Raw genomic sequence first — 24833 nt, 5'->3', positions numbered from 1 at the left:
CTCTTCAGGCTCAAGTGGGCACCTACTCAGCAACTGGAACCTAGTCTTCCAAGATGTCCCAGTGAAGGACATCTTTGCTCTCATGTCTCGCTCATTCACCCTTGCCTGTTCTGTACAACCAGGGCACGTACATCTCCATCCCATTCTTCCTGGCAGTTGTCACTCTTCCCATGGCTAGCCCCCCCACTCATGAGGCCAATGATAACAATCTAGTTTTTTTCCTAGCAACCTGCCCTCTCAGCTTCCTCAAGGGGTGTCCAGGATGACAGCTATCTGAATGCTTCTTCACTCACACCTCCCGCTGTGCGTGACCGGGACTCCCAACTCCCCCACCCCACTTCATCCCAAAATCAGCAGGAAGCAGTCTGGAGAATTCAGCACCCTCATTCCCCTCTACACTTGCTATCCATAACTCACCTTTTCATAACAATCAAGAGGGAGGAATGTTAGCATTCAGACCCGCCCCTGGCCTGCCCCGCATCCTGACATCATCATCCTCCGTAAAGTCCCCTTTAAGAAAAAACCCTCCCTCTCTCCTTCCCTCTCTTGCCGTGAGGTAGTGCATACCTCTTCTCTTCCTTTCTTCCCTTTTCTCTTTCTCCTCTTCTCTCTCTCTCCCTCTTTCCCTCTCTCCCCTTCTCCCTTCTCCCAATAAAACTTTCCATGTGGATGCCATGTCTGCATGGTGTGAGTGACTTTCCACAGTGCCTCCTTGGCTGCTGCCCACTGTGTCTGCATGGCATGACTCCCTCACCCACCATGGGGCACTCTGGCTCAAACCTACCAAGGCCTCTCTCCCAATGTTTTACAAAACCAAGAGAAAAACCAGTTCCACAATTTTGAGCCAGTTTGGAGTAAGCTTTAATTAAATACTGACCAGGATGGACTCTTATTATTTTCCAGGAACTACAACTTCCAGCATTCCAGGAAGTTACCTGGTCCTTGACAGGTGGGGTGTACAAGTTGACTCTGGCTCCTACGATGGTGCTTGGCAGACAGTAGTGTTAAGAGCAACATGAACCAACAGAGACCCAGCTCAAGAGGTTTCAGAGGGGAGCAATATCAGCAACTAGGCTAGAGACCATTCTTGTGATATTCTGACAATGAATGTGGCTGATTTTTGCCCTTGTCCTAAGAATATGCTGGAGGCTAAATTTAAGAGTTTTGGACTAATTTTATTGGCAGAGAAGAGTTCACGACCAATATTGAGTCTATTCCATGGTTGTTAGTGCAGGTCTACAATGGAAAAGGGCAAAAATACACAGTTTGAGGAGAAAAAGAGCACCAGGAAATTCAACACTGGGGCCGTGATTTGTGCTGAAAGAGAAGAGGAGGGGATGGATAAAGGGAGTGGTGCCCTCAGGGTGAGGCCCCACCCAAATAATCCTGCAACTTGTGAAAGGGAAAGGCCTGAAGGGTTTTCTGATCCTAAAAAGCATCAACAAATCAAAGATTATGCAAATGTAATTCACAGAGGGAGGGGGTCAGATTCCATTCCAAGCAGCCAGCAGAACTTGGCAGCATCAGCAGTGTGGTTCTAGCTTTAGAGTTATGAAGGATACAGGAGTCAGTAAATGGGTTGTGGAATCTTCTTAAGATGCTAAGGCCAGGAGTATGGCAGGGGAGTTTCTGCATGGAAGCCCCGAGAGGCCATTGCATGAAGCTGTGAAGGTGAAGCCTGGACTGTGCTGGAGATCCCAAGATGGTGGTGGTGCCAGAGCCATGAATGTCTGCCAGGGAGAGCTGCATGCAGGGAGTGGAACCAGCCCAAAAGAGACAAGTGTGTTGCAGTCGGCAAAGCTGGAAGGGCAGAGCCATCTAAGCCCTTTGACATCAGACATAAAGTTACAGGATTTGGAGTTTGCCCTGATGGGTTTCGATCTTGCTTGGGTCCACTTTTCCTCACTGCGCCCCTATCCCTCTCTTTTGGAATGGTAATGTATATTCTGTGCCATTGTATGTTGGAAGTATGCAGGGGGTTGTACAAGTGATTGTCTTGAGTCTCAGAAGAAACTTTGAAATTTTAAACAGCTGAGACTGAAAAACAGTGTGGTGGGAGAGGTTGCCTGGAAGAACCAAAGCGGGGAAACCAGGGGACTCAAGGCAGCCAAGCACTTGAGGGCAATCTGCACGACAGGGCTCAATTTTATGATTACAGCTCCTTTGATAGAGTGAGTTTACAGTCGCAGAGAGACCTGCCTTACAGCCTAGCATGTTCAAGGTTATATAAAGCACAACGCTGTTATTTGTCTTCAGAAAACTGTCTGAGGTATAGGAACATCATTTACCATTCCCTAGAAATTGAGGAAGGTCACAGGCATTCCTGTGTTCCTTGTCACATCTGTTGCCGTTCCAAATTTACTTCTTGAGAAATATCGACATGGGATGTTGCCATGCCTGTGTCCCAATTTCATTATATCCTCAGACAACCTTATGTCAAACCCTAATAACTGGTACTTTTGGCATCAGACTGAATACATTTTGCGTTATGATATGGCTCCAAGCCTACAGGGCCAGGGAGAGGAATGTGGTGGTCTGAATGAGAATGCCCCCCACAGGCTCATACATTTGAATGCTTGGTCTTGAGTTGGTAGAACTGTGTGGGAAGGATTAGGAGGTGTGGCCTTGTTGGAGGAGGTGTGTCTCTGGGGGGTGGGCTTTGAGGTTTCAAAAGCCCACACCATTCCCAGTGTGTTCTCTCTGTCCTGTGCTTGTGGATAAGGATGTAAGCTCTCAGCTACTGCTCCAGCACCATGCCTGCCTGCCTGCCTGCCGCCATGCTCCCCACCATGACGGTCATAGACTCTAACCCTCTGAAAATGTAAGCCCCCAATGAACTCTTCTGTAACTTACCTTGATCATGTGTCTCTTCACAGCAATGGAACAGTAACTAAGACACACGTCTTTGGTAACTAAGAGGAGACACTGCCAGTGCAGACAAGTGCTTACTAACAGGAGATGGGCCCAGCCTGGGTAGCTGGCATCCTGCTTGGGAAAGGGGAGCTTGAACAGAGACACACAGGGCAGGTACTGACCATGGAACCATTGAGTACAGAGAACCAGAACGACACACCTACAAGCCAGGACCACTAAGGATCTCTTGCAGCCACCAGAGGAGGACAGCAGGAGGAGCACTCCAGAGCCTTCTGAGGCAGTGTGGCCCACCACACTCAAGCCAAGACTCCAGCTTTCAGTAGCCTGAGTATCGACGGTCCTGAGTCACCAGCTGGTGGTAACTTGTCCCAGCAGTCCTTCCTCACCAGGAGCCGTAGGAGGAGCCGAGCTGGGTAGGCAGCCGGCAGGCAGGACGGTCCCTTTCCCCAGCACCTTTGTGATGAGAAGAACCCGCAGGGGTCCTCAGGCCAGAGCCCAGGGGCCTCTCAGAGCAGCTCTACCACAGCCTCTGCTGTGCTCTGCCCGAAGATGAAAGTGCCTACCAGCACGGTGAGGGTGCCCCAGGCCTCCAGGCAGCACCTGCAATGGAACACATCTGGCTGTGCGGCTGGCAAGATGCAGTACCGGACGGTGCTGGCGGGCCAGTGCCACCGAATCAAGACAAAGCTCCCCTGTGCTGGCTAGTTTCATGTCAACTTGACACAAGCTAAAATCATGAGAGGAAGGCATCTCAATGGAGAAAATGTACCCATGATGCCCGGCGGTAGGCAAGCCAGGAGGCCATTTTCTGAACTGGTCATCAATGGACCAGCAAGTGGCAGGGTTTCCAGAGAGACCACTGCAGCATTAACAGGGGCCAGAAGGAACTGTCGCCAGAGGGGGACATCTCTGGCTGAACAACATCAGCTCCCACCCCCACAAGCCCACAGGACACACCACCACCTGCCACCAGGTGGGAAGGACAGAGGGCAGTTTCAGAAAAGCATCTTGGAAGCCTATGAAAGAACCATGCTGAACTTGTCCATGACAAGAGTCCATAGCTGCTCCGGGGACCAGTGGGGACCAGTCAGCTAGCTTATAGAAGTCCAGAGCAACTCCCGTCAGGACAGAAGGGGTCTGAGCCTCACCTGCTTTCCCAGAAAAACAGACCTTGGGCTCACCGGGGCTGAAGGATGGGGACTGGGCACAGACCTGCAGCAGGCACCCACATCCATGGCTGTGTAAGCCACGGGCATCTGAAATGGGCTGAGAGGTACCACACATGGCATGCTTACATGGGACTAGGGACTTATCCAGAACAGGGTCTGTGGGTGTGATTAAGTACAAGGTGCTGGGGCCTGAGTCCCTGGACAAGTGTCCTCCTAAGGAAGAGGTGGTAGAGGTTTGAGGCCCACAACACAGCCCTGCTGGCTGATCAGTCGATCTTAGGACTGCTTCCAGAGCCCACAGGGTGCATTTGTGCCACTAAATGCCACCCTCCAGGCTGTGGTCATTCCTGGAGAAAGCTAACCCTTCAATCTGCCTGGGTTTGTTTCCACAGCTGTACAGTGGCCATCAAGGGGGTGGATAAACAAGGGAATCCAGTCCCAGGGTCTGAGCTGGGGCTGGCTCTGTCCTCATCAGCCTCCTGAGGCTCCCCTTCATCTGTACGGTGGAGATAGGTATGTGAGGGAGGTCTAGATTAGAGGAGACCCCCAACCCTGGCAAGCTAGATCTGCTATCATGATGACACTGCAGGTGGGCCTGAGTCCTGTCAGCCACCTGACCTTTTGACTCGGGACCAGTCTGTGCCCTGCTCCTGAGCCAAGCTTCAAAGGGAGGTGTAGCCTGGGCCACTGGGTTATACGCCAAACAGACAGGAAGTTCCAAACATGGAGCCTGGGATGTATGGACACACTGGTGAAGGCTGGCTGGGGATCTGTGCTGTTCTCCTACACGCATGCTCACAGGAGGGTGAGGCCACACCACCACCTCTGGTTTCCCAGGCCCAGGAGAACACATCATTCCAGCTCACAGCCCCGCGGTACACCCTAGGTGCCACCCTCATCTTGAGGACGCTCACTTGACTCTTGGTCCCATGGGCTCCATGTCCACAGCACAGATGAGGCACAAACCTGCAAAGGAGACACAGGTCAGCTTGGCTCGCCCTTACTGAACTGGAGGTGCAAAGAGCTGCCAGTGCCCCGCAGTGGGCCATGGAAAAGTGGGACATCTGGAAAGGTGGTATGGCACAGTGGTTAGCGGGCCGCTTGGAGTTGGCGAGGCCAATGAGAGCCTCAGCTAAGCACCCCTAAAATGATCTGGCTGAACAGCATGGCCTCTCAGGCCTCTGCCTTCCAGGGGCAGGAACCTGGTTGGTACCCAGTCCTGGGATGCACCCATGGAGCTACAGCCATCCCTGTACCTTCTCTTGCCTTTCTTTCAGACAGGGTCTTGCAACACAGCTCAGACTTGGCCTAGAATTCTTCATCCTCCTGTCTCAGCTCTCTATTGCTAGGATAACAGGCAAGTGCTACTATGCTCAGCTTCCTCCTCCTCCTCCTCCTCCTCCTCCTCCTCCTCCATTTTTTAATATTTTAGGGAGATAGCTGTTCCTATCTTGGTAAAGTTACTTGCCTTGGAAGCATGAAGAGACCCAAGTTTGATTTACCTAGAAACCATATTAGAAAACAAAAAAACCCAAAAGAGACAGCATGGGGCTGGGGAGCTGCCTCAGTGGGCCCTTGCCATGCAAGCATGAGGACTGGAGTTGAGCTCCCTAGAATCCAGGAGCTGGTGGTGTGGTAGCCCGCCTACAGTCTCCGCATACGACGGGCACAGCTGAAACAGCAAGCCCAGCCTTAGCCAATGCATAGGGTGGAAAGCAATTAATGAAGATACCCAATGTCAATCTCAGGCTTCTACCTGCAAGCACACACATAGGCATGTGCATGCACATACGTTACATGAAAGAAAAAAGGAAAGAGAAAAAGCCAGGTGCATGGCATAGGCAGATTCCTGGCAGTGCCCTACCTCCACCCCAACCATGCCTCTTTTTGGCTGGGGCTGCACTTCAGCTCCAGAGCTCTGGCCTGGCACGCATGAGTCCTGGGTTGCACCTCCAGCATTGCATCAGTTCTGTTCAGTTTCAAAGCCTGCCGCTTCTGCCCGGAGCTCCCCAGGAACTGCTCCCACACTGACCCTCCTCCCCCACCCCTGGCAGTTCCCTTGGGCACAGGCAAGAGCTGGAGCTTTGAAAAGGCTCCCCTGGAGCCTGAGCCAGACTTGAAAGAGGTGGCATCATACCAGGGAGCTGAAAGAGGCAGGCACCTTGAAATTCATCAGATTCTCTCCCAAACCAGAGTGAATTGTGACACTCTCTGGCCTGGCTTCTAACCATGTAGAGAGTTGTCATATTCAATGGTGTTATCACTGTCTCAAAGACAACCTGGGTTGGACATCCAGAACATCTGGCCATGGTTCAACATGGGGCCATCACACCCCAAGTTCAATATCTCCTAACACAGCTCTTCTCGTAGGAGAATTGCATAGTCTAGGCATGGTAGCCCTACTGTGTGCTGTGTACCTACTGTGTGCCTAGGCCCTTATTATAAGCTGAAGCCTGGAAACAACTCTGAGGTTTTTCTCCTGTCTCTCCCCTGCTGGGTTTCCCATCTGGAGAGTATTCCTGCTGTCTCCCCTTGAACTACCCCCTCAGCTCCTGTGCTCTGGGAAGGCTCCCTCAGAAGCCATCATTGCAGAACACAGTATCTGCCTCTGGGCAGTGCCAAGAAGACTCTTGTGGAATGCTCCTTTGTACTGTGAGCCTTGTGAGTTTCGCACAGACAGTATTTTAAAACAACCAACCATCTCTACACTGGGAAACACTGACAGTGGACCAGGTAGCCTTTCTGTTCTGTCACAGGCCAGGTGTGCCCTGGGTCCTGGACCCCTGTCTTCCCATTTGTGGGATGAGACGACATGGTACATCTATCTAGGGCTGTAGAGCCACTTAGCCAGAAAAGGTCTGGAAAACCTGGTCCACACCTGGCTCAGTAACCTAGGCCTCATCCTATGAGGGTCCTGCCTACAGATCTTGCAGACCAGCGGTTCTCAACCTTCCTAAGGCTGTGACCCTTTAATACAGCTCCTCAAGCTGTGGTGACCCCAACTGTAAAACTATTTTCATTGCTACTTCACAACTATACTTTTGTTACCCTCATAAATTGTAATGTAAATATTTTTGGAGATAGAGGTTTGCCAAAGGGGTCACGACCCACAGGTTGAGAACTGCTGCTGTAGACCGAGACTGAGTACTGGAGGCTGGAGGCAGCCGCTCACCAGGGAAGATGAAGATGAAGAAGGAGCTGATGCCCCCAATAATGCTGATGATCTCGCTGAGGTCCGGCAGGAACAAGACCATGGCGAGTGTCACTGACACCCACAGGAAGGTCAGTGGCAGCCGAACCCATGGCCCGGAGGGGTCAGCCAGCACTGGAGGACCCCGTGTGGCCCAGTAGCTCCTTTTCCAAAAGTCCTGCATCACAGACCTGTAGATAAATGGATACTAGTGCTCAGTCAGCGCCTATGGCTGCTGATCTCCCGGCTTCCTTGATTCCTGCACACAGCAGGGTCTGCCTCACATCCAGCTGCATGTGCCCCAGGACATCTCTCAGCCCCAGGGTCTGTAGAGTCAGGCGGGGTGGGGAGGAAGTCAAGGGGTTCAGGTCCCAGTTCTGAGACTTACTTGCTGGTCATCACCTACACGCACTGTGCCTGTATACCCCTCTCTGTCCATCAGAGGTGACCTCAGTCCTCAGTCCCACAATACAGAACCTGTGGTGCACCGGGCTGAACAGACTCACCTCCCCAGGAACAGCACAATGGGGTAGACAGTCACAATGGAGACCGCAAAGAGAATGCGTGCTACAATGATGGCCATGTCATTGCCTGGGTAGGACATCAAGATATCAGCAGAAACTTCAGTCCCAAAGGTCAGGAAGCCATACACCCCTGCAGGTGGGAGAGAAGGAGGCAGGCACCTGCGATGAGCACAATCCCACACACTTTCCCCCACAATACCCTAAGGGTTTCCTTTGGTATGGTTGGAAGGTCCTGCAAGGGTTCCTTGTTCTATGTCCCAAACACTCCTGCAGACTAGCTGGTTGCTCACAGCTGGTGCCAGGGCTCAGATGTGACCACTGACTGCAAGTCCCAGAGCCTTGGGAAATAAGACACACACTTCCCACCTCCCATGGCCTCCAACTCGGGACAACAGAGCCAAGGAGGCAGCGGGTAGCACATCCATCTTCCAGATGAGAAAACCGAGGCCTTGACTAGCCTTGATCCTCCACAGTCACACAGCCAGCAGAGGCAGAAAGCTAGCTCCTTCCCACTGCACAACACGGCTTCTTGTCACCCAGGTCCTTTGCCCTGTCCCGAGACGTTATCTCTGGCCTCAACACATAGGTGTTTCTTGGAGGCCTATCTAGGAAATCCCGTGATCCTATTGACCCTGACACTAGGGACACCTGGAGGAGGTAATACAGTCACAGCCCTCAGAGCCTGGGGCTGCAGAACGATAGGATCTGCTGGCTGGGGAAAAGGTCCCTGGCAAGTCCCTCAGGTGACCCGAGGAGTCCAAGGCTGCACAGCAGATTCACTGAAGCCCAAAGCCTCCCAAGTCAGAGGCTCCAATAGATGAAAGACAACTAAAGTCAGCTGTACTGAGACCCCAGTCTGAATAGGCACATGCTGTGACCTTGGGCCTCTTATGGCTACCCTCTGGGTCACGCTTTTACCACCTCTGACGACCTCTGACGACCTCACAAAACGTGTGCACACACTCAAAGTCGCTACGTCTGGTGCAAGTATTTTGTAAACCTCTTTCCAGATACAACCACATCTTAGAACAGCAAGGGAGATGAGAACAGGGGCATTGGGACATTCAGAACATGCTGTGGGTCTCAGCTTTGCATCTCTAACTGTGGGACCTTGGAAAAGTCACAGACACCCCCTGAGCCTCAGTTTCCCCATCTGCAGTCTTTTTGTATGGGATGTTACGTATTAAATGAACAACGGTGTTGACAGACCAGCACAGATAGGCTCTCTAAGGAGCCTTGTCTGTGCTCCCTCCCCGCTGGGGCACCACCCCTCCCCCAGGCCCTACCTGTCAGTGAGTAGACAAGGCAGCAGGCCAGCAAGGACAACACAGAGACCAGGGTCCAGTGGGAGAGGCTCTGGGTCTGCATGCTGCAGTAGATGGAGACTGCGGCCTCGTGACACTGGAAGACAGAACTTGCAGCTCAGACCCTCCAGGGACAACTGGGAGGTGTTATCCCCCAGAGCTGGGAAGTGCCCAAGTGCCCACCGGCAGCACAGGCAAACCTCAGGACACTCACGAGTGGAGTACTATACAGCCCTCAAAAGGGCTGACTTGGACTCCCCGCCTCAACGCAGAAGAATCTCGAAAACAACCTAAGGCTGAAGGAGAGATGCCAAGCAAGGGAGAGGCCGCAAGTTCAGATCACAAGACAAACACATTTACAGCAGGGTCCAGGGCATCCAGGGTCCAGGGTCCATGGCATCAGTGTTGTGGGCACTTGGCGGCGGGTAACTCCCATATAAGGGCTGTCCTGTGTGTTGGAAGGCATCGGGCAGCATTCCCTGCATAGACTGCTGGATGCTCATGCATGTTAAAAATTCAAAATAGTCCCAGATGCCATCAGATGCCTCTGGGATACCATCAAGCTCCTGGGACCCCACATCTGTAGTGACAGAGGACAGAACAGCAGTTTGGGTAGAGTGGGTGCTACTGATGGAGAAGGTGGTGAGGGCACTCTCGGGAGGTCACGTGGAAACACCCACACTTGTGATTACACTTTAAAAAGGAGCAAGTTATGGGCCAACAAGCTGGCTCAGCAGGTAAAGGAGCCTGCCACCAAGTCCAGTGCCCTGAGTTCGATTCCCATAACCCACATGGTGGAAGGAGAGAGCTGATGCCCACATGTTGTCCTTTGACCTCCACATGTTCATTTCATATGAACGCGCGCGCACACACACACACACATACACACACACACACACACACAATAAGTAAAAACATGTTTAAGGTAACATGCTATATCATGATGACAATTCTCTGTATAAAGCATGTGGCCGAGCCAATGCAATTTGATGGCAGCCTAAGCCCTGGTACCACACAGCAGGTGAGGGACCTTATGGAGCTCACAGGGTGGAGATGTTCATCAGGATGTATCCCTACTACCTACCATAGTCACACCCTTGCCCTCATCCCAAACAGAGCTCTTTTCTCCCACATGGCCCCAGCCCCCACCATGTGTGACTGTCATCTGTGGGTCACCATCTCCAGTTCAGAACCATGCCCGGGTAACACAGGAACATCTCTTGACTCCATTGGTGGCCAAAGGCCACCAAACAACAGTTACCAGCTCTGGCCCTCCATTAGGCCATGTTTGGTTCCTACTTAGTGAGAGATGGGGACCACAATGCTCCCAGAAGCCCTGGAGCACAAGGCAGTGGGGCTGCACATAGGCCTTGCTCCTCCTGGCCCAACCCAGGGGCAGGAACCCATGAACCTCGGGCAGTGGTGTACACTCACTGTCTGCCCTGGGCTTCTCTTGATGGCCAGGAGCCCCTGAGCTGGGGGCCAGCTCAGCCAGGCAGTGGTGACTATTCCAGATCCTTGGCTGACAGTGGTGGAGCCCAGGGTAAACCCTCCCTCCTGTGTCCAGGAGCACTCTTGTGTGTGCCCTTTGTACCTGCCAGGACAGCCAACGGATCCAGCAGTGCCACTTAACACTCTCTGTTCCACCCCTGTGGCTCCTGAAAGGACACCGGCATCTTGGCCCAGGTGCTTTAGGGAACCACAGATAATGCCCCATGTGGGGGACCCAGGGCCTCAGCTCTGCAGGCAGAAATTGCAGCCAAGCCCCCACACAAGGTAAAGATGCGCAGGGATGCAGACCCACCTGGAAGCTTGCCTTCCCTATGCACCTACCTGATGACAGCATGTGGGGGCAGCAGGTGCTGCCAGACTCCCCAGTCCGAGTCCATGCACAGGGGAGGGGACACATGAGCCAAAGAGCGTGACAGCCTCGGATGCACAGCCAAGTCACAGGTCCACAGACTGTAGCTGTCCACATGATCGAATGACATTTGGCTTTTAAAAGGAATGAGGCAAGCTAGGCATGGTGGCGCACGCCTTTAATCCCAGCACTCGGGAGGCAGAGGCAGGCGGATCTGAGCTTGAGGCCAGCCTGGTCTACAGAGCAAGTTCTAGGACAGCCTGGGCTTCACAGAGAAACTCTGTCTCAAAAACAAACAAACAAAAAAAAGGAATGAGGTGCATCTGACAGCCATGGCCCAGATGACCAGAGGCACAGAGTCACGGACCACTCATGGCAAAGAGATCCACAGACAGAGCAGAGCCATGGTCACCGGAGGCTGGCAAGAGGCGGAGGGAGTTGCTGGTGGCCACACTGCACACTCTGACCGTGGCCACACTTTAGAAGAGCGGTTGGATGAGGTGACCTGAGTCTTAGTAAAGCTGTTTAAAACAAAGCCAGGGGTGCCAGGGTGGCTAGAGACAGAGTCTGCAGCCCTCTGCCCCCACCAGGCCCTTTACTGATCCAGTTCAGGCTGGGATCAGGGGTGTCCTATTTCTAAATGTGTTCGGGGAAGAGGTGGTGTGTTTGAATCCTGTCAGAAGTCCTGATGGCTACAAGCCTTGCTGCCTTTCCTTCCTTACAGCCCAAGCTGCCAAGCTCCACCATCTTCGTCCTCACATATCTCCTCAGACTCCTGTCTCTCCAGATCCTTCATCCACCCCTGGCCTGCGCCCCACCCCCACACTTGCAACCTGTCCTTCCCAGCTCCCCAGTCACTGCAGCCCTGGAAACCCTGGAAACCACAGCCTGGTTGTTAGGAGAACCAAGGAGGGGGCTGAGGTCAAGGTGAGGGCTCTGAGCATTTGGAAAGGGGTTTGCACAGGCTGCCTGCTGCTGTGTGTTGACCACACCCAGGCTGGACAGCCCAGGGCAAAAATCAGCCCCAGGCAGCTTTCAAAATATCAGGTGTGCGAGCTTCTCATGAGCCTCTCACTGAGCCCCAGGAGTCAGTGAGCAGGCTGAGAAATGGCAATGTTGCAGGGGGTCCTGAAAGAAAATCCAAGTGGGGGAAAAAAGAACTGGAGGATAAGAGGGGGAGGCACAAGGTCACGAGGCCTGGGTGCTGTCACAGGTCCCGGTGAACTCTGCTTTGTGGTGAAGTTGTTGGTGGTGATGGATGTTTAAGAGAGGCAGATCTTAGCCAGGCGTGGTCCCCTGTCCTGTCACTTGGCCTCCTATATTCTTCCTATACCCTCTAGGCAGGAAAGCCTTAAGACATGTGGTCTTTCTTCTCCAAGGCCCAGGGCAGAATCTACCCATTCTGCAAGTATATGTGGGTGGCTCTGTCCCCAGGCCTGGTGGCAGTTCTGTGATCACCCTTCAGAGAGGTCCCCGCTCCATTCTCTGGATTCCAGACCCAACCAACATGGTACTACTGATACTGGGGGCATGGGAGACAAGTTCAATGACAGCTCACATCCCTGCTAGGTGGCCCAGATGTCACCACGGCCTCTGGAAGACAGCCCATGGGCACAGCTGGGCACTGAGAACAGAACAAGTGCTCAGACTTCTCCCTAGGGAAAGCTGCACTCTCCAGAGGGCTTGTGAGCCTGAAAATGTCACATTCTAAACGTACCTGGAATCCGAAGCAGATGGTAGGAAAGACGCTAAACGCAGAGGTCCAGGGGGGCGGGCTGTGAACAGACAGGGGCAGGTGCTCATTAAGGAGCTGGAAACCACCTTCAACTTGAGAGTGTTTGTTTTAAATGAAATGAGGAAAATGTGATGGAGTGTGGCTGCAAGATGTGTTTGGAAGGGTTGAGTCTGTGAGCGTGCTCCAGGGCTGAGGGGAAGCTTGTTCAACGCTGCACTTTCTAAATACATCTTCGTGGACATTTGGTGACTTGACACTTGCCTGTGTGGGTGAGCTTTGGGCAAGACAGTGGCAAGACAGAACCCCCATCTTCTCTCAAGAGGCTGCCTACCCCAAACGTGTGGGATGCTAGGAGACACGCAGCCACTGCCCAACACATCTCCCCAAATGCAAGGTTGGTGTGCCCTATGTCCAAGTCACCTCAAGGAGCAAGTGTCCCCTCCCCTGGCTCCCTGTTTGCTTTGCTAAGTGACTCTTCATGTCGGTCTCTGACACCCATAGGGACACACAGCCCGGTGGGGACATAAACAGCAGTCCTCTGCAGCCAGCATTTTGGGCTGTGGAGGAGTTAACAGCCCCCCAAAACATCCCTGTCCTGATATCGCCCAGGACTCTGCCAACGTATTCCCTCAGGGCTGAAAGGAACTTTGTAGACAGGGCTAAAGCTTAGGATGAGCAGTGGCTTGGATCATGGCGGTGAGTCCAGTGTGCCACAGGAGACCACACACGTGCAACCGGAGCCTCTGCCCAGTTGTAACAGGGAAGCCATGACCAGGGGGCAGAGCAGAGCTACCATGTGGCTGGCTTCGGAGGAGGAAGGGCCTCCGTCCAAGGACTGTGGGCAGCTGCTAAAAGCAGGAAAAGCAAGAGGCTTTCCCAGGGACTCCAGAAGGGGTTGCCATGGTCTCACTGAACATGTGAACTGGGCCTCTGACCCCAGCTAGCACTGAGAGGGAAGACACATGTGCTCCAGGGCCGAGGGAAATGTTCCTGACTGTTTGAGCTCCTTCGTTTACAGGGACTTGTCACAGCAGCTGAGGAACCCCACTACCTTACAAACCCCACCCTGGGGCTGGAGAGATGGTTCAGAGGTTAACAGTACTGACAGCTCTTACAGAGAACCGGGGTTCAATTCCCAGCGCCCGCATGGCGGCTCACAACTCTAAGTCCAGTCCTAGGGGATCTGACACCCTCCCACAGACATACATGCAGGCAAAACACCAGTGCCCATACAATCTAACAACAACAAAAACACCCCCCACCCCACCCACGTTCTTCCAGCCCACAGCTCCACAGACCAGCAGTGCAGACCTCAGCACCACAGCCTCCAACGATGTCCCCAGATATCACCACCACTCTGCGCCCCCTAGCCTGCCTCCCTCAAACTGCAGGCACACACAGCTGGCCAGTCATCTAGCAGATGGCTCCAAGCCACCTTCTGGCTCAGCCTCTGTTGTGCCCTGGCCCGCAGGCTCCATCTGGGACATGCATCCTCCGACTCCTGTCTCCTTGTTACTTGTAGTTCCCGGCCAGGACAACCACATCATCTGCGGGACCCAATACAGGGTGGACATGCTGAGGCCCTGGTTCAATTGTGGTAGAAAATTCCAAGAGTAGTGACTATAGTTACAGGCCCCTGAGCTGTGCCCTTCCCTGAGAAACAGATGTCCACACACCTAGCCTCTGACCACATCCTATCACCTGCCTGGGATGCTCCCCAGCCTGAAGCATTGGGCCTAGCCCGTATTCCTACACCTGACTCCCATAGCCCACCTGGTAACCCTTTTCAGGAACGAGCCATGCCCCATCCCTGCTCTGCTCAGAACACTGAGGGTGCCCCAGTTCACCCATGGCAAAAAAAAAGTCTTCAAAGTAGCTCTGAGTCCCCACATGCCATCCTACCTCACTCAGGCCTACTCTGGGCTGCTCAACAGCCCCACTGTTCTGTAAGCCTGGGCATCTGTCAGGGCCCACAGCCTCCACATAGAGGGTGTGTCTGTTTTTGGCCTAGGAGTGGCCTTCAGTGCCTTGGTTCTTTTCTGAAGGAGAACTTCCTTGACTTTATCACACATCAGAGACAGGAGGGATCTCATGGGAAAGAGCCAGGGTTCTGAGGCAAGCCCCATAGGCTCTCCTTCCAAGAATCCCATTCCCAACCACAAAGCAGGAAGAACTGTTTACCCAGACTCACCTCAGCAAGGGTCGGGACTGGCGCACGAGGCCCTGGGGCCATAGGTAGTACTGCACTGTGATGACCAGGGCAAGGTAGCAAGCAGCCAGGGTACCTAGCATGCTGGCACACAGGACAGAATCAAAGACTGCACCAGAGACACACAGCCAGTGCCCACAGGGCATCCCAGCTCTGCCCTGGCTAGAGTGGAGCCAGGAAGCTCTCCTCCTGAATCACCATCCCCTCTCCATATGGGGAGCCCCAAGGAACGGCTGGGCAGTGCTGCTCTGGTCCAGAGTTCAAAGGTGTGGCTTCTGGATGGCCCAGCATCCTTGGGAAGAGCAAGTGGAACATCTCTCCCCTCACCAGCAAGTGCCAGTCAGCTACTGGGTTTGATATTCAAGTCAGAACATCTTTAGGCTTGGCCACAGAAGAGGGGAAGAGCCTGTTGTGGCCTGAAGGCCACAGGAGTCTTGAGGGCTGCAGCTGTGGAGGGACTGAGCTCTGAGGCCTCTGCTTCTAAGGTTACAAAGTACATTGCTATTCACACCATGGGAGAGGCCAGTGATGAACCCGAACTTGGGCGGAGTCTGTCTGTTATTAGGCTTTGGTTTTTCAGTACCATCCCTGGAAGCCTCAAGATCAAAAAAGAATGAAAAAATCATGTCCATCGACTGTGTAGCCTGCGAGGCTGTGTGGACCGGGAAGCCTGCTACAGGTAGACGACAAGATGTGCTGTTACAATGCTGTGAAGAAATTTTCAGGTGAATGGATGGAACTGGAGGACACACTAAGGGAAGTGACCTAGTCCCAGCCAGCCAGAACTATCGTTCTCTCTACATGAGTCCCAGAAGCCTTAACAGAGAAGGTGATAGTGGAGTACACGTGATAATAAAATGTACGGGGTGATACTGGTTAATGGTTCAACTGTGGATAGGCAAAGTAGTGGAGGAAGTGTAAGGGGGGGGGGGGCGGTATAATCAAAACTAAGAACATAGGAAAAATCCGTAGGGAAAACAACTGCCTCGTAAGGTAATTTAAAAAAGAAATTTTTTTTTTTTTTTTTTGGTTTTTCAAGACAGGCCAACATTCCCGCGTGGACAGGGAGGGGCATGGACGGGAAGGGAACCACAAAGCCCCATCCCTAGCTGAGGGGCTGCTGGAGTTAATTTCCTTTGGGAGGGTGGCCTATAGACGTTGCTCATGCTCCGATGGTAGCCCCACACCACATCTACACACATGTGGGTAACTGATTTTAAAGGAGGGGGGAGTGGGAGAGAAAGAGGAAAGAAGAGAGAGGTGGGAAAGAGATTTGGAGGGGATCCAGGGGCAAAGGAAGGTGGGAACGCGGAGTGGATGTGATCAAGATATAACATACACATGTAGGAAATTATTGAAGAGTAAGTTAAAATTATTTCTTAAAAGCCTGCTGTTAGTATTTCTTGGCTTATCTCTATTTTCTACTGTGAGTGCACAGAACCTGTAAAACTTCCAATTTTCTTTTTAAATGGAAGCAAACCTGGTCTTCTTTTATCTCTCTGACACAGTACTGCCCAAGCAGTCACTGCCCACCTGTCACACAGCTCCCCTGCCCAGAAGCCTCGGAGGCCCCGTACCTGGTATACTTCTGGAAGGCAATTTCCCGAAGGGCTGACAGGGGAAAGATGAGCAGCACGGAGACCAGGGGCAGAGTGAAGTTCTGGGCTGCATACCAGGGCTGTGGGGCGTCGGGCAGGAGGGAGTCACACACTGTTAGAGACAGGGACAGGAGCTAGGCCGTGGAGCCCGAGGTCACCACACAGTACAGCTATATGGGCTCGTAGCTAAGTCTACCGGGGCGTGGAGGGATCAGAAAGGAAATGGGGCCCATCCCATGCCCCCCCTGAAGGAAGGAAGCCCACAGTTCATGAAGTCATTCAACAAACACACCCTGACCTTCCTTCTTTGTCTTTGTGGCACTGAGAGCTGAGCAAGGCCCCTTTCTGTTTGCTTCAGAAGCCCAGCGGCTAGCTAGGGTCAGATAGGAGCAGGTGGGGCTCTGGCTGCACCGCTGGGGAAAAGTGAGCCACTTGGTTCTTGCTGAGGCTCTGCACTGGTGCTCAGTAACTGCACACGCCACAGCTGGGCGGCTGAGAAATGTAACCCTTGCCCACATTGTGAATTGCAGTGTAAATGTTAGGGGGAGCTGGGCTGGCCCCTCAGTTCCAGCAAGTGTGGTTAGGACCCTTAGGGGCACCCAGCTGATGGAAGAGCTGGTCTGGAGGTCCCTGGACAGCAGCAGCCTGGTGCCTGCTGGAGACCCTAGAGTCCTCCTCCCTCAGCCTTCTGTCTCTCCTCACGGGCCGTCTTGCTGGCTCCACTTTGTCTATGGCACCCAGGAGCTCCCCAAGCTGCAAAGTGTCCATCCTAAAAGCCACACCTAGACCTGCCATACGGTCTCTTATGCCACACAGTGCAAGACAAAGCCATACCACAGCACACCTGAAGGGCAGGGGAGCAGATGACCTCTCTGTGAAAGCACCATGGAGAACAACAAGATGCTAATGCAGAGCTGTCTAAGAGGGAGGCCAGGCGGGGGAGGGAAGCAAGGAGTGGCAGACAGCCTGAACTGGAGTGACAGGGAACCTCAGGCAAGGGGACCACTGGACAGGGGTGAGGTTGGGAGAGGGTCGTGGGGTCACTTGCATTGCCGTGAGTAAACCCTTTTCAGAGTTCCCCAAAGGCAGCTGCGCATAGAAATAACTGCCTTGTGAGAACAGCTCCCCCAGCTGGTGAGGTGAGGAAAGGTCCCACGGCCTGGGCACCATCATGTAGAGCCTCTACTCAGTTTGTCTGTCTGTCTGTCTGTCTGTCTGTCTGTCTCTCTCTCTCTCTCTCTCTCTCTCTCTCTCTCTCTCTCTCTCTCTCTCTCTCTCTCACACACACACACACACACACACACACACACACACACACACACACACACACACACACACACACACACACCCTGGAGCCACCAAGAGGAGGCGGGTGGTGAAGGGCACACAGAGATCCCAAATGGGTTTTAGAACGCCACACAGGGTGGGGTGCAAACCCTTCACCCACAGAATTTCCTGCAGCCAGGAAACACCAGCCCTCACATCAGAATGATACCACCCCCTTCACAAACTTGAAATGTCTAGACAGCCCATGAAGTCTTCAGCACTGATGGGGTCAGTGTGCCTAACTCACAGGGTGACTGCCCCTGAGCACTCCAGCTCTCTTTAGCATCTCCTTTCCAGGAGGATGGGATGTCAAGGACAGCCACATCCCCAGTGACGGACCATAAAGAGATGAGAGTGCTCTCTGTACCCGTCAGTCCACCGAGACCTGGGGTGGCGCATATCTCAGTAAGGACTCAGGCACAGTGCTCCATCCCTGCGATTCCGACTTGTCAACACTGGCTCACTGTCAGTTCTGGATCTGAGGTGTGGGAGGGACTCCACCTGCCACAGGTGTGACCATTTACTCACTGGGAGGTCCAGAGAGTCTATCCTCCTTATTCCTTGACTCTGGACAGTGTCGGAGGTTCTAAAAGCCAGGGCCTTGTCATACTGATGGGGTCAGGGCAGAAAAGAAAAACACGAACAGCAATACACTAGACTGCAATCTAACCCTAGCAACAGCTACATTCCAATTAAGCCTAAAGATTCCAATTAAAAGCCTGAGGTTGTCAAGATGATTTAAAAAAAAACAAACCCATAAGACTCAGCCATATGCTGTCTACAAGGAATGCATTTACAATTCCGAGCTGTAGTTAGCTGGCTTCAGAGAAGAAGGGGAAGGCTACCCATGGACACTGATCTTGAGGAAGCTGGTGAATCTATTAATAGAGAGGGAGGCTTCATGCCAGAGATGAAAGCAGAATATTTCATATTAATAAAGGATGTGCCTAATCATGGGGTTTCAAAAGGCACAGAGCGGAGACTGTGGAATTAAAAGGGGGAGGTAGGCAGGTCTGCAGTCACAGCTGGAGGTGTCAACGCCTGATTCTTAGATGGCATAGACTAGCCAGGGCATTTTAAAACTCAGAAAAGGTGGGCTGGAGATGCAGCTCAGGGAAGAGCGTGCTCACCTAGCACACGGGAGGCCCTGGGTTCCGTTTCCAGTGCTATATAACTCAGGCATGGTGGCACATGGCTGCAATCACAGTAAAGGCATGGGGCTGGAGAGACCACTTAAGAGAAGAACATGTTTGGCTTCCAGCATCTCCACTGGGCGGCTCACAACCTCCTGTCACTCCAGCTCCAGGGGATCTGACACCTCTGGCCTCCACAAGTACTAGCGCTCACAAGCACATATGTCCCCCCAATCCCCTGCCAAACACACACATGATTAAAATAATAATAATAATAAGGGAGGTTAGGAAGGTCATCCTCAGCTACATGGTGAGCTCCGTTCTAGTCCAGCCTGAGCTACTGAGATCCTGTTTCAAAACAAAATAACAAAACAACAAGGAATGCCTGCCAAGACTGACCAGCGCTGGGTCACAGTGGGTTTTAACAGTCTCTAAATCTCCTAACGGTGCAAAGAGGCTAGTCTTGTCTGTGATACAGTTAAGACAGGAGCCAGAGGATCTGAGCAACTGCCAAGTGGAAATTAAGCAAGATGGTGCAGACATCTGTAAGTCAGGGTGGAAGGCAGAGCAGGCGCATGCCTGGCCCCGTGCCAACAGAAGGTAGGAAAACAGGCCAAGTGCAGCTACAGCCATGCTCCGCAGAGGACCAGAGGCCATGGGAACATGTGTCTTCACAGCGCCCCAAAGGTGCTACTGGGAAGCTCTCAGGAGGGCCTCTCTGCAGCTGGCTTACTTTCCCCATTTGTGAAATGGGCTGTCTCCATTAGCCATTCCACCTGCAACCACAGTCTCTCTCACGCCTTCATGCCACACTGGATCTTCAGGTGAAGCCTTGCCTCTACTGTCCCCCTTGAGGTCCGTCAACTACCCACTGTCCTGCTCATCAACTGGGGGCCCGAGAGTCATTACAGACCCTGCACCCTGGGTTACCCCAATGCCAGGAAGGAACTCACACTTCTCCAGCTGGTCCCCGATCACCCTGAGGAAGGCCACAGAGATCATGATCAGGTTGGTCAGGAAGCAAGCTTCACACAGCTTCCCCATGGCAGCCCCACACAGCTCACGAACCACGCCCTGGTAGGTGGTCTGGCCACTGATGGAGGCTGCGTAGCCCAGGATGACCAGGCCGCTGATCAGGAAGAGCAAAGAGACCTGCAGAGGGGACCATGGGGCTTTGGACATTACAGGCACGACTCACAGGCCAGCTGGTTCTGTGAAGTCTCTGCAAAGGCCAGAGCTGTGGGCGGCCCGGGCTTCTACCAAATGGGCCAGAGCCTTGACCAAGGCCAGAGCTTCAGGGGAGGTGGGTGCTGCCGGCTGCTCTGGGTCTGGGTCTGAGTCTGGGACTCTAACAGCTCTGCCATGTGGGATAGTTGAAACTTCATAAAGCCAGGAAGTTGAAAATTCTCTCCTGTTCTCTTGAGAGGCATGGCTAGGAATGTGGACAGGACAGGGATGTCTGGCTCAGACCCTCAGGCCAGTCTGTGGTGTGAAGCAGGCCCTCAGACCTGCTGTGTGGCCTGTGAAATGGTGACAGTCTCACTCACCTCTCAGGGGAGCTGGGGCCTGATGCATTCAGGTGCAGGCTCAGGTGAGTGCTCTGTGAGAAGGTGGGGTTTGGGGTTTGTGTGTAGGGGTGGAAGAGGCTGTTTTACTTATTGCTTTCCAGGGCTTTCTCCATGTTTTGTTTTTTGTTTTTCATCATTTATAGTGAACAATTTCACTCAAATGTGAGTTAGACTACTGCCCTGAAACCACTACCCACCCTTGATCCCACAAAACAGGCTCCTGTGCATGCCCCTGTCTGTGTTGCCCAGACACACTCTTCAGCCATCCAAGTTTACAGGACAGATGAGCAGGCTTCAGGTAGCACTGTAATTTCCCACAATGCTTTGGGTGTCCACAGTTGAGAGCTCAGTGCCTTGTACACCCCTCCCTCATGGGCCAAACTTACATGGGAAGAGCCGCAGAGGTGCCTGTGTGGCCCTAAGATGTGCAAGCTGAGGCCCTCAGCACACAGTCCCACCTCCCCCCTGGACAGCCCTACATCCAATACTGTTCTGGTCTTGTATCGGTTTCTTCTAAGCACAGCATTGAGGAGATACAACTGTGTGCACCTACAGCTTGTGGCTTTTCCCCCCGGGTAACACTCCAGGGCATGATGGAGCTCATCCTAGCCCTAAGAGCCTGTGGAGACTCGGTGGGACAGCTCTCGCATGTGACCCGCTTAGAGTGGGACATGTCTCCTGGGTGCAGAGGCTCGAAAATAAAACCCCAAGATGCCGTACACAAGACAGCCAGCTCTGCAGAAGCAACCTTGAGGACCCTACCCGGAAGAGCCGGAGCCGTCTTCCACCCGCCCCTAGACACCTCTGTGACTCACCAGGGCCACCAGGAAGGTGGGCACCAAGCCTCCTGCCTTGTAGAAGGCCCACGGGAAGTTGAGCAGGCCGGCGCCCAGGGCGGACTTCAGGAGGATGAACAAGGCGCCCAGTGAGGACAGAGTGGGGTTAGTGGCGGCCGGGAGGGGTTTCTCCAGAAGACCTCTGCTCCCTCTGGTCTGTCCTCCCATGGCTGGGGCAGCAGAGGGACAGAGAGGGAAGGCTAGCATCAAACCTTCCTCTCTCGTCCCTTAGGTCTCAAAACCAGGTCTGCATGAGGCAGGGCAACCATGGCACTCCTCCGTGCCCTGCCCTCCTCAGTCTCCCCCTCTCTTCCCCAGGGGGCCATGTTCACTTACTTTTCACGGCCCTCTAGCTTTCTATATTTCTTCTCTCCCCTGTCCTCCTGCTAATCTCCAGGCGACCCTGACCTCATTCCTCCTCCCCTTTCAAAGCCCCAGCTTCCTCTCTCCTGGTGGGTGCTTCCTCTCGGACCCCCACCTACAACTACTTCCAATTTCAGCTCCCGCAGTGCCCGGAGCCCTAATCCTTACCAAACCCAGGCAGGTACCCCCCAGTCCTGGGTCAGCAGACTCGAACGTAGGCTTCCTCTTGGTGCTTTGGCTGCACTGCTGGGGCCCTGGGGGGCGGGTGGCAGGAGAGTCTACCTCCGCAGGGATGGGCTCTTGAGCTGTTCATTAAGGGGACCCTAGAGGGCATATGTTGGGACAGAGAGGCCAGACCAAGACCACCTGTCCCAGAAGCTTGCAATGGACCTCAGCAGGATGCCTTGATTCTTGTGACCCGCAGAGGCCCCTCCCTGGGGTGTGGCTTTGTCAGCAGCTTATAGGACAGAGCCCAGCTGGAATCCATCAGGGCCAGGCACCCAGAAGTCGATCCCACCCACTGCAGGCTGGGGGTCAGTTTCTTCAGAGCCTCTGCCCTCGGCAGCCCCTCAAGGCCTCCCTCTAGTCTGGGGGAGGGTTGTGGAAGGCGCTGGGCTGAGTCTGTCACCATCACTCAGTGTCACTGGCTGGCAGTATGTCTCATTGAGGCCCATCTGTGGAAGGGTCCCTAAGCACCCCTGGTAGGTCCTCTCCCTGCCTCTTACGCCAGTGGTGGGCGCTTCTCACACTAACCCGTGCCTCAGATGTACCTTGTTGAAAGGCAGACTGATTGCCTCCACTGTGGGGAAGCCCGATGTTCTTGATTCCTGATGAACTCCAGGAGGGAGCTACACTGAGGGGAAGGCAACCTTCGAAGCTCTGAACCTATGCGCGGCTACTAAGCTGGCAGAAGACAACCCCCGCTCTGGAAGACACACTAAGATGTCAAGATCAAGCCAGGCATTTCATCGGCTTGTTCTTGGAAGCCTGGTCCCACTTGCTTCTTGGGAATCCCCTGGGGGACTCCTGCATACAAGTGGCCAGTCCATCCCTGGCATTTCTGCCTCAGTGAGCCCTAGGTGAGGCCTGAGAACCTACCTACCTGTCTACTACTGTTTCCTACTGCTGGCTGATGGACCCTGCTGAGACCTGCTTTCCATCAGACATCTTCTCTGCCCAGGGCCCCACCCCATCCAATCAGCTTATCTGTCAGGGACGGCCCCAAAGTGCTGTTTCCTCCTGTGTTTCTAGTATCTCAACCCTGACTTGGTGACCTCCTTGAGGCTCCACACAGCTGGCGCTCACTGGCCCCCTGCCCTGTGTTGACTAGAGTCAGCACACAGGAAGTACTAAAGGAAGGACGGACGGACAGACGGACGAAGGAGGATGGAAGGGACTCCAAAAAGAATAGGAAAGTCACTAGGTCTCCCCTAGTGAAAGCTCCTGGGGCAGCTGTAACCAAATGCCACAAGCTTGGTGGCTTGAAACATTAGGGGTTTAGCTGTCATTCTGGAGACTCAGGTCTGAGGACAGCATGTGGAAGGGCCACCCTCCCTCAGCAGGATCTGGGGGGTGCTCCTTCTGTTCTCATGGCTATGGCCTGGTTCACTTGCTGGCCTGGGGTCTGGTGTTCAGTGGCTATGCCGAGCTGGATAAAGCCTTTCAGCTCCATGTCCTCCTCACTAGAGCAGGGCTACTAAATCTGGGGAAGGTGGAGGTGGATGCTATAGCGGAGTAGGCAGTGGGATCAGGGCAGGAGTCCAGGCGGGCAGGGAGACGGGCCACGCCCAGTAGCATACAGGTGACCGGTGCCATACCACACCTTCCAGGAGCCAGGAGGCTCAACAGCCCACCCACACACACCCCTGCCCCCAGCCTCCTAAGGAAAAAGATCAGTCAGCAGCTAAAGCTTTGTACTCCTTAATCAGGCTCAGGGGCTCAGGGCATGCTCCTGTCTCTGCCCAGAATCCTTCATTAGCTGCCCATTAGTGTGCATGACTTAGAAATTGGCCACTAGGCTGTAAAATTCCATGATCTCTTAATTCTTTGGGGCTTTGATATCCACTTCCTTGCCGGCCTCCAAGGCTGTGTGACCTTTCCCAAGCTGTGGAGGGGGCACCCTGGGGAGCTCCATCTGCAGCCAGGGGAGGGTGGGCGGCACTGAGCAGAAGATAGGCAAGGAGGTGAGCATAGGCACCCTGGGGATCCTGCAGGTGGGGGCTGGCAGGGCACTGTTCTGGAGCATCCATGCCTTCTCCCTTCATTCTCCTGCTGGCTGCACACCTGTCCATCAGGGACTTCCTTCCCCCATAGTGCATGACAAGGGCTCTCATCAGATACCTAAAGTTCTGGACCATGTGGGGCAGCTGGTGGGCATGGCCATCTTACTGGTACTGGGTCTCTGGCTTGACCACCTGTGAAAGCAGTGCTTCCTGTCTGGAGTCATTCATGACAAGCAAGAAAGAGAATATTGTCAGCAGTTAGTGCTGAAGCAGGAGCGCAGGTCACGTGACACTGCCTAGGGGTTTTCTTTTTAACCTCAGCCCCAAAGGGAACTTCTAGAAGCTGCCAGTGCCAGTCCATCAGCACCCCAGGCTACAATGGTTTGACACAGGACTCCTAACAGCTGCCCAAGAAAGCCTGATGTGCTGCAAAGGGGGAATGCCACCATGCTGAGTGGGTGGGGCCTCCTGGGGCCCCACAGCCTGCAGAGGCAGCCCAGTGAATGCTGGTACAGAGCTAGGGCTCAGCATCCGTGACAGGCCCCCGGAGGCCCCTTAGGTAAACACATGACACCTTAGGGGTCTGGAAAGAGGTGTGGCTGGCTGATGAGGGCTCAGAAACGGCTCCATCCTAACCCTCAGTCCTTATGACGTGACCGCACATGGCAGGAGGGTTCCACGGATGAAATGAAGACCCTTGAGATGGAGAGGTGAGCCTGGAGCAGTCAAGTGATGTAACCACTGCAGGGGACTCTCATGGAGGGCAGGCCTACTGAAATTCACTTAGATGGGGCCTCAGGTCCCTCGTCTGAGATCCTAGCTACTCACTTCCTGCAGGGGCAGAGGTGAGGCGGGGAGGGCCGACTGGGGTGACTTTGGGGCTCAGCACCTATGCTGGAGTAGGCGTTTTAGAGTCACCTA

The 24833-nt window shown here is 53.7% G+C and overlaps 1 protein-coding gene across 1 annotated transcript; it reads right to left on the bottom strand.

The window, feature by feature from the left end:
• Positions 1-598: 598 nt before the first annotated feature.
• On the bottom strand, positions 599-22080 carry Slc38a8 (solute carrier family 38 member 8). The gene is made up of 10 exons (XM_052729243.1): positions 21307-22080; positions 19877-20075; positions 16444-16576; positions 14849-14950; positions 12640-12697; positions 9044-9158; positions 7740-7887; positions 7216-7424; positions 4958-5009; positions 599-3474 (listed from the first exon to the last, which is right to left on the bottom strand). Exons 1-10 carry the CDS (start codon positions 21532-21534, stop codon positions 3381-3383), a joined length of 1338 nt encoding a protein of 445 aa, XP_052585203.1. The 5' UTR covers positions 21535-22080; the 3' UTR covers positions 599-3380.
• Positions 22081-24833: the final 2753 nt, after the last annotated feature.

Source organism: Peromyscus californicus, unplaced genomic scaffold (genome assembly GCF_007827085.1).
Source record: "Peromyscus californicus insignis strain IS unplaced genomic scaffold, ASM782708v3 Scaffold_8__1_contigs__length_139910024, whole genome shotgun sequence".
Classification (NCBI taxonomy): domain Eukaryota; kingdom Metazoa; phylum Chordata; class Mammalia; order Rodentia; family Cricetidae; genus Peromyscus; species Peromyscus californicus.
This window is presented reverse-complemented; position numbering and strand designations above follow the sequence as displayed.

Coding starts and splice junctions, on each gene's coding strand:
- Slc38a8 (XM_052729243.1), bottom strand. CDS start 21,534: ATGCTAGCCTTCCCTCTCTGTCCCTCTGCTGCCCCAGCCATGGGAGGA. Junction 20,076..21,306: donor CCACCTTCCTGGTGGCCCTG/GTGAGTCACAGA, acceptor TCCCCTCTGCAG/GTCTCTTTGCTCTTCCTGAT. Junction 7,425..7,739: donor ATTGTGCTGTTCCTGGGGAG/GTGAGTCTGTTC, acceptor ATTTATCTACAG/GTCTGTGATGCAGGACTTTT.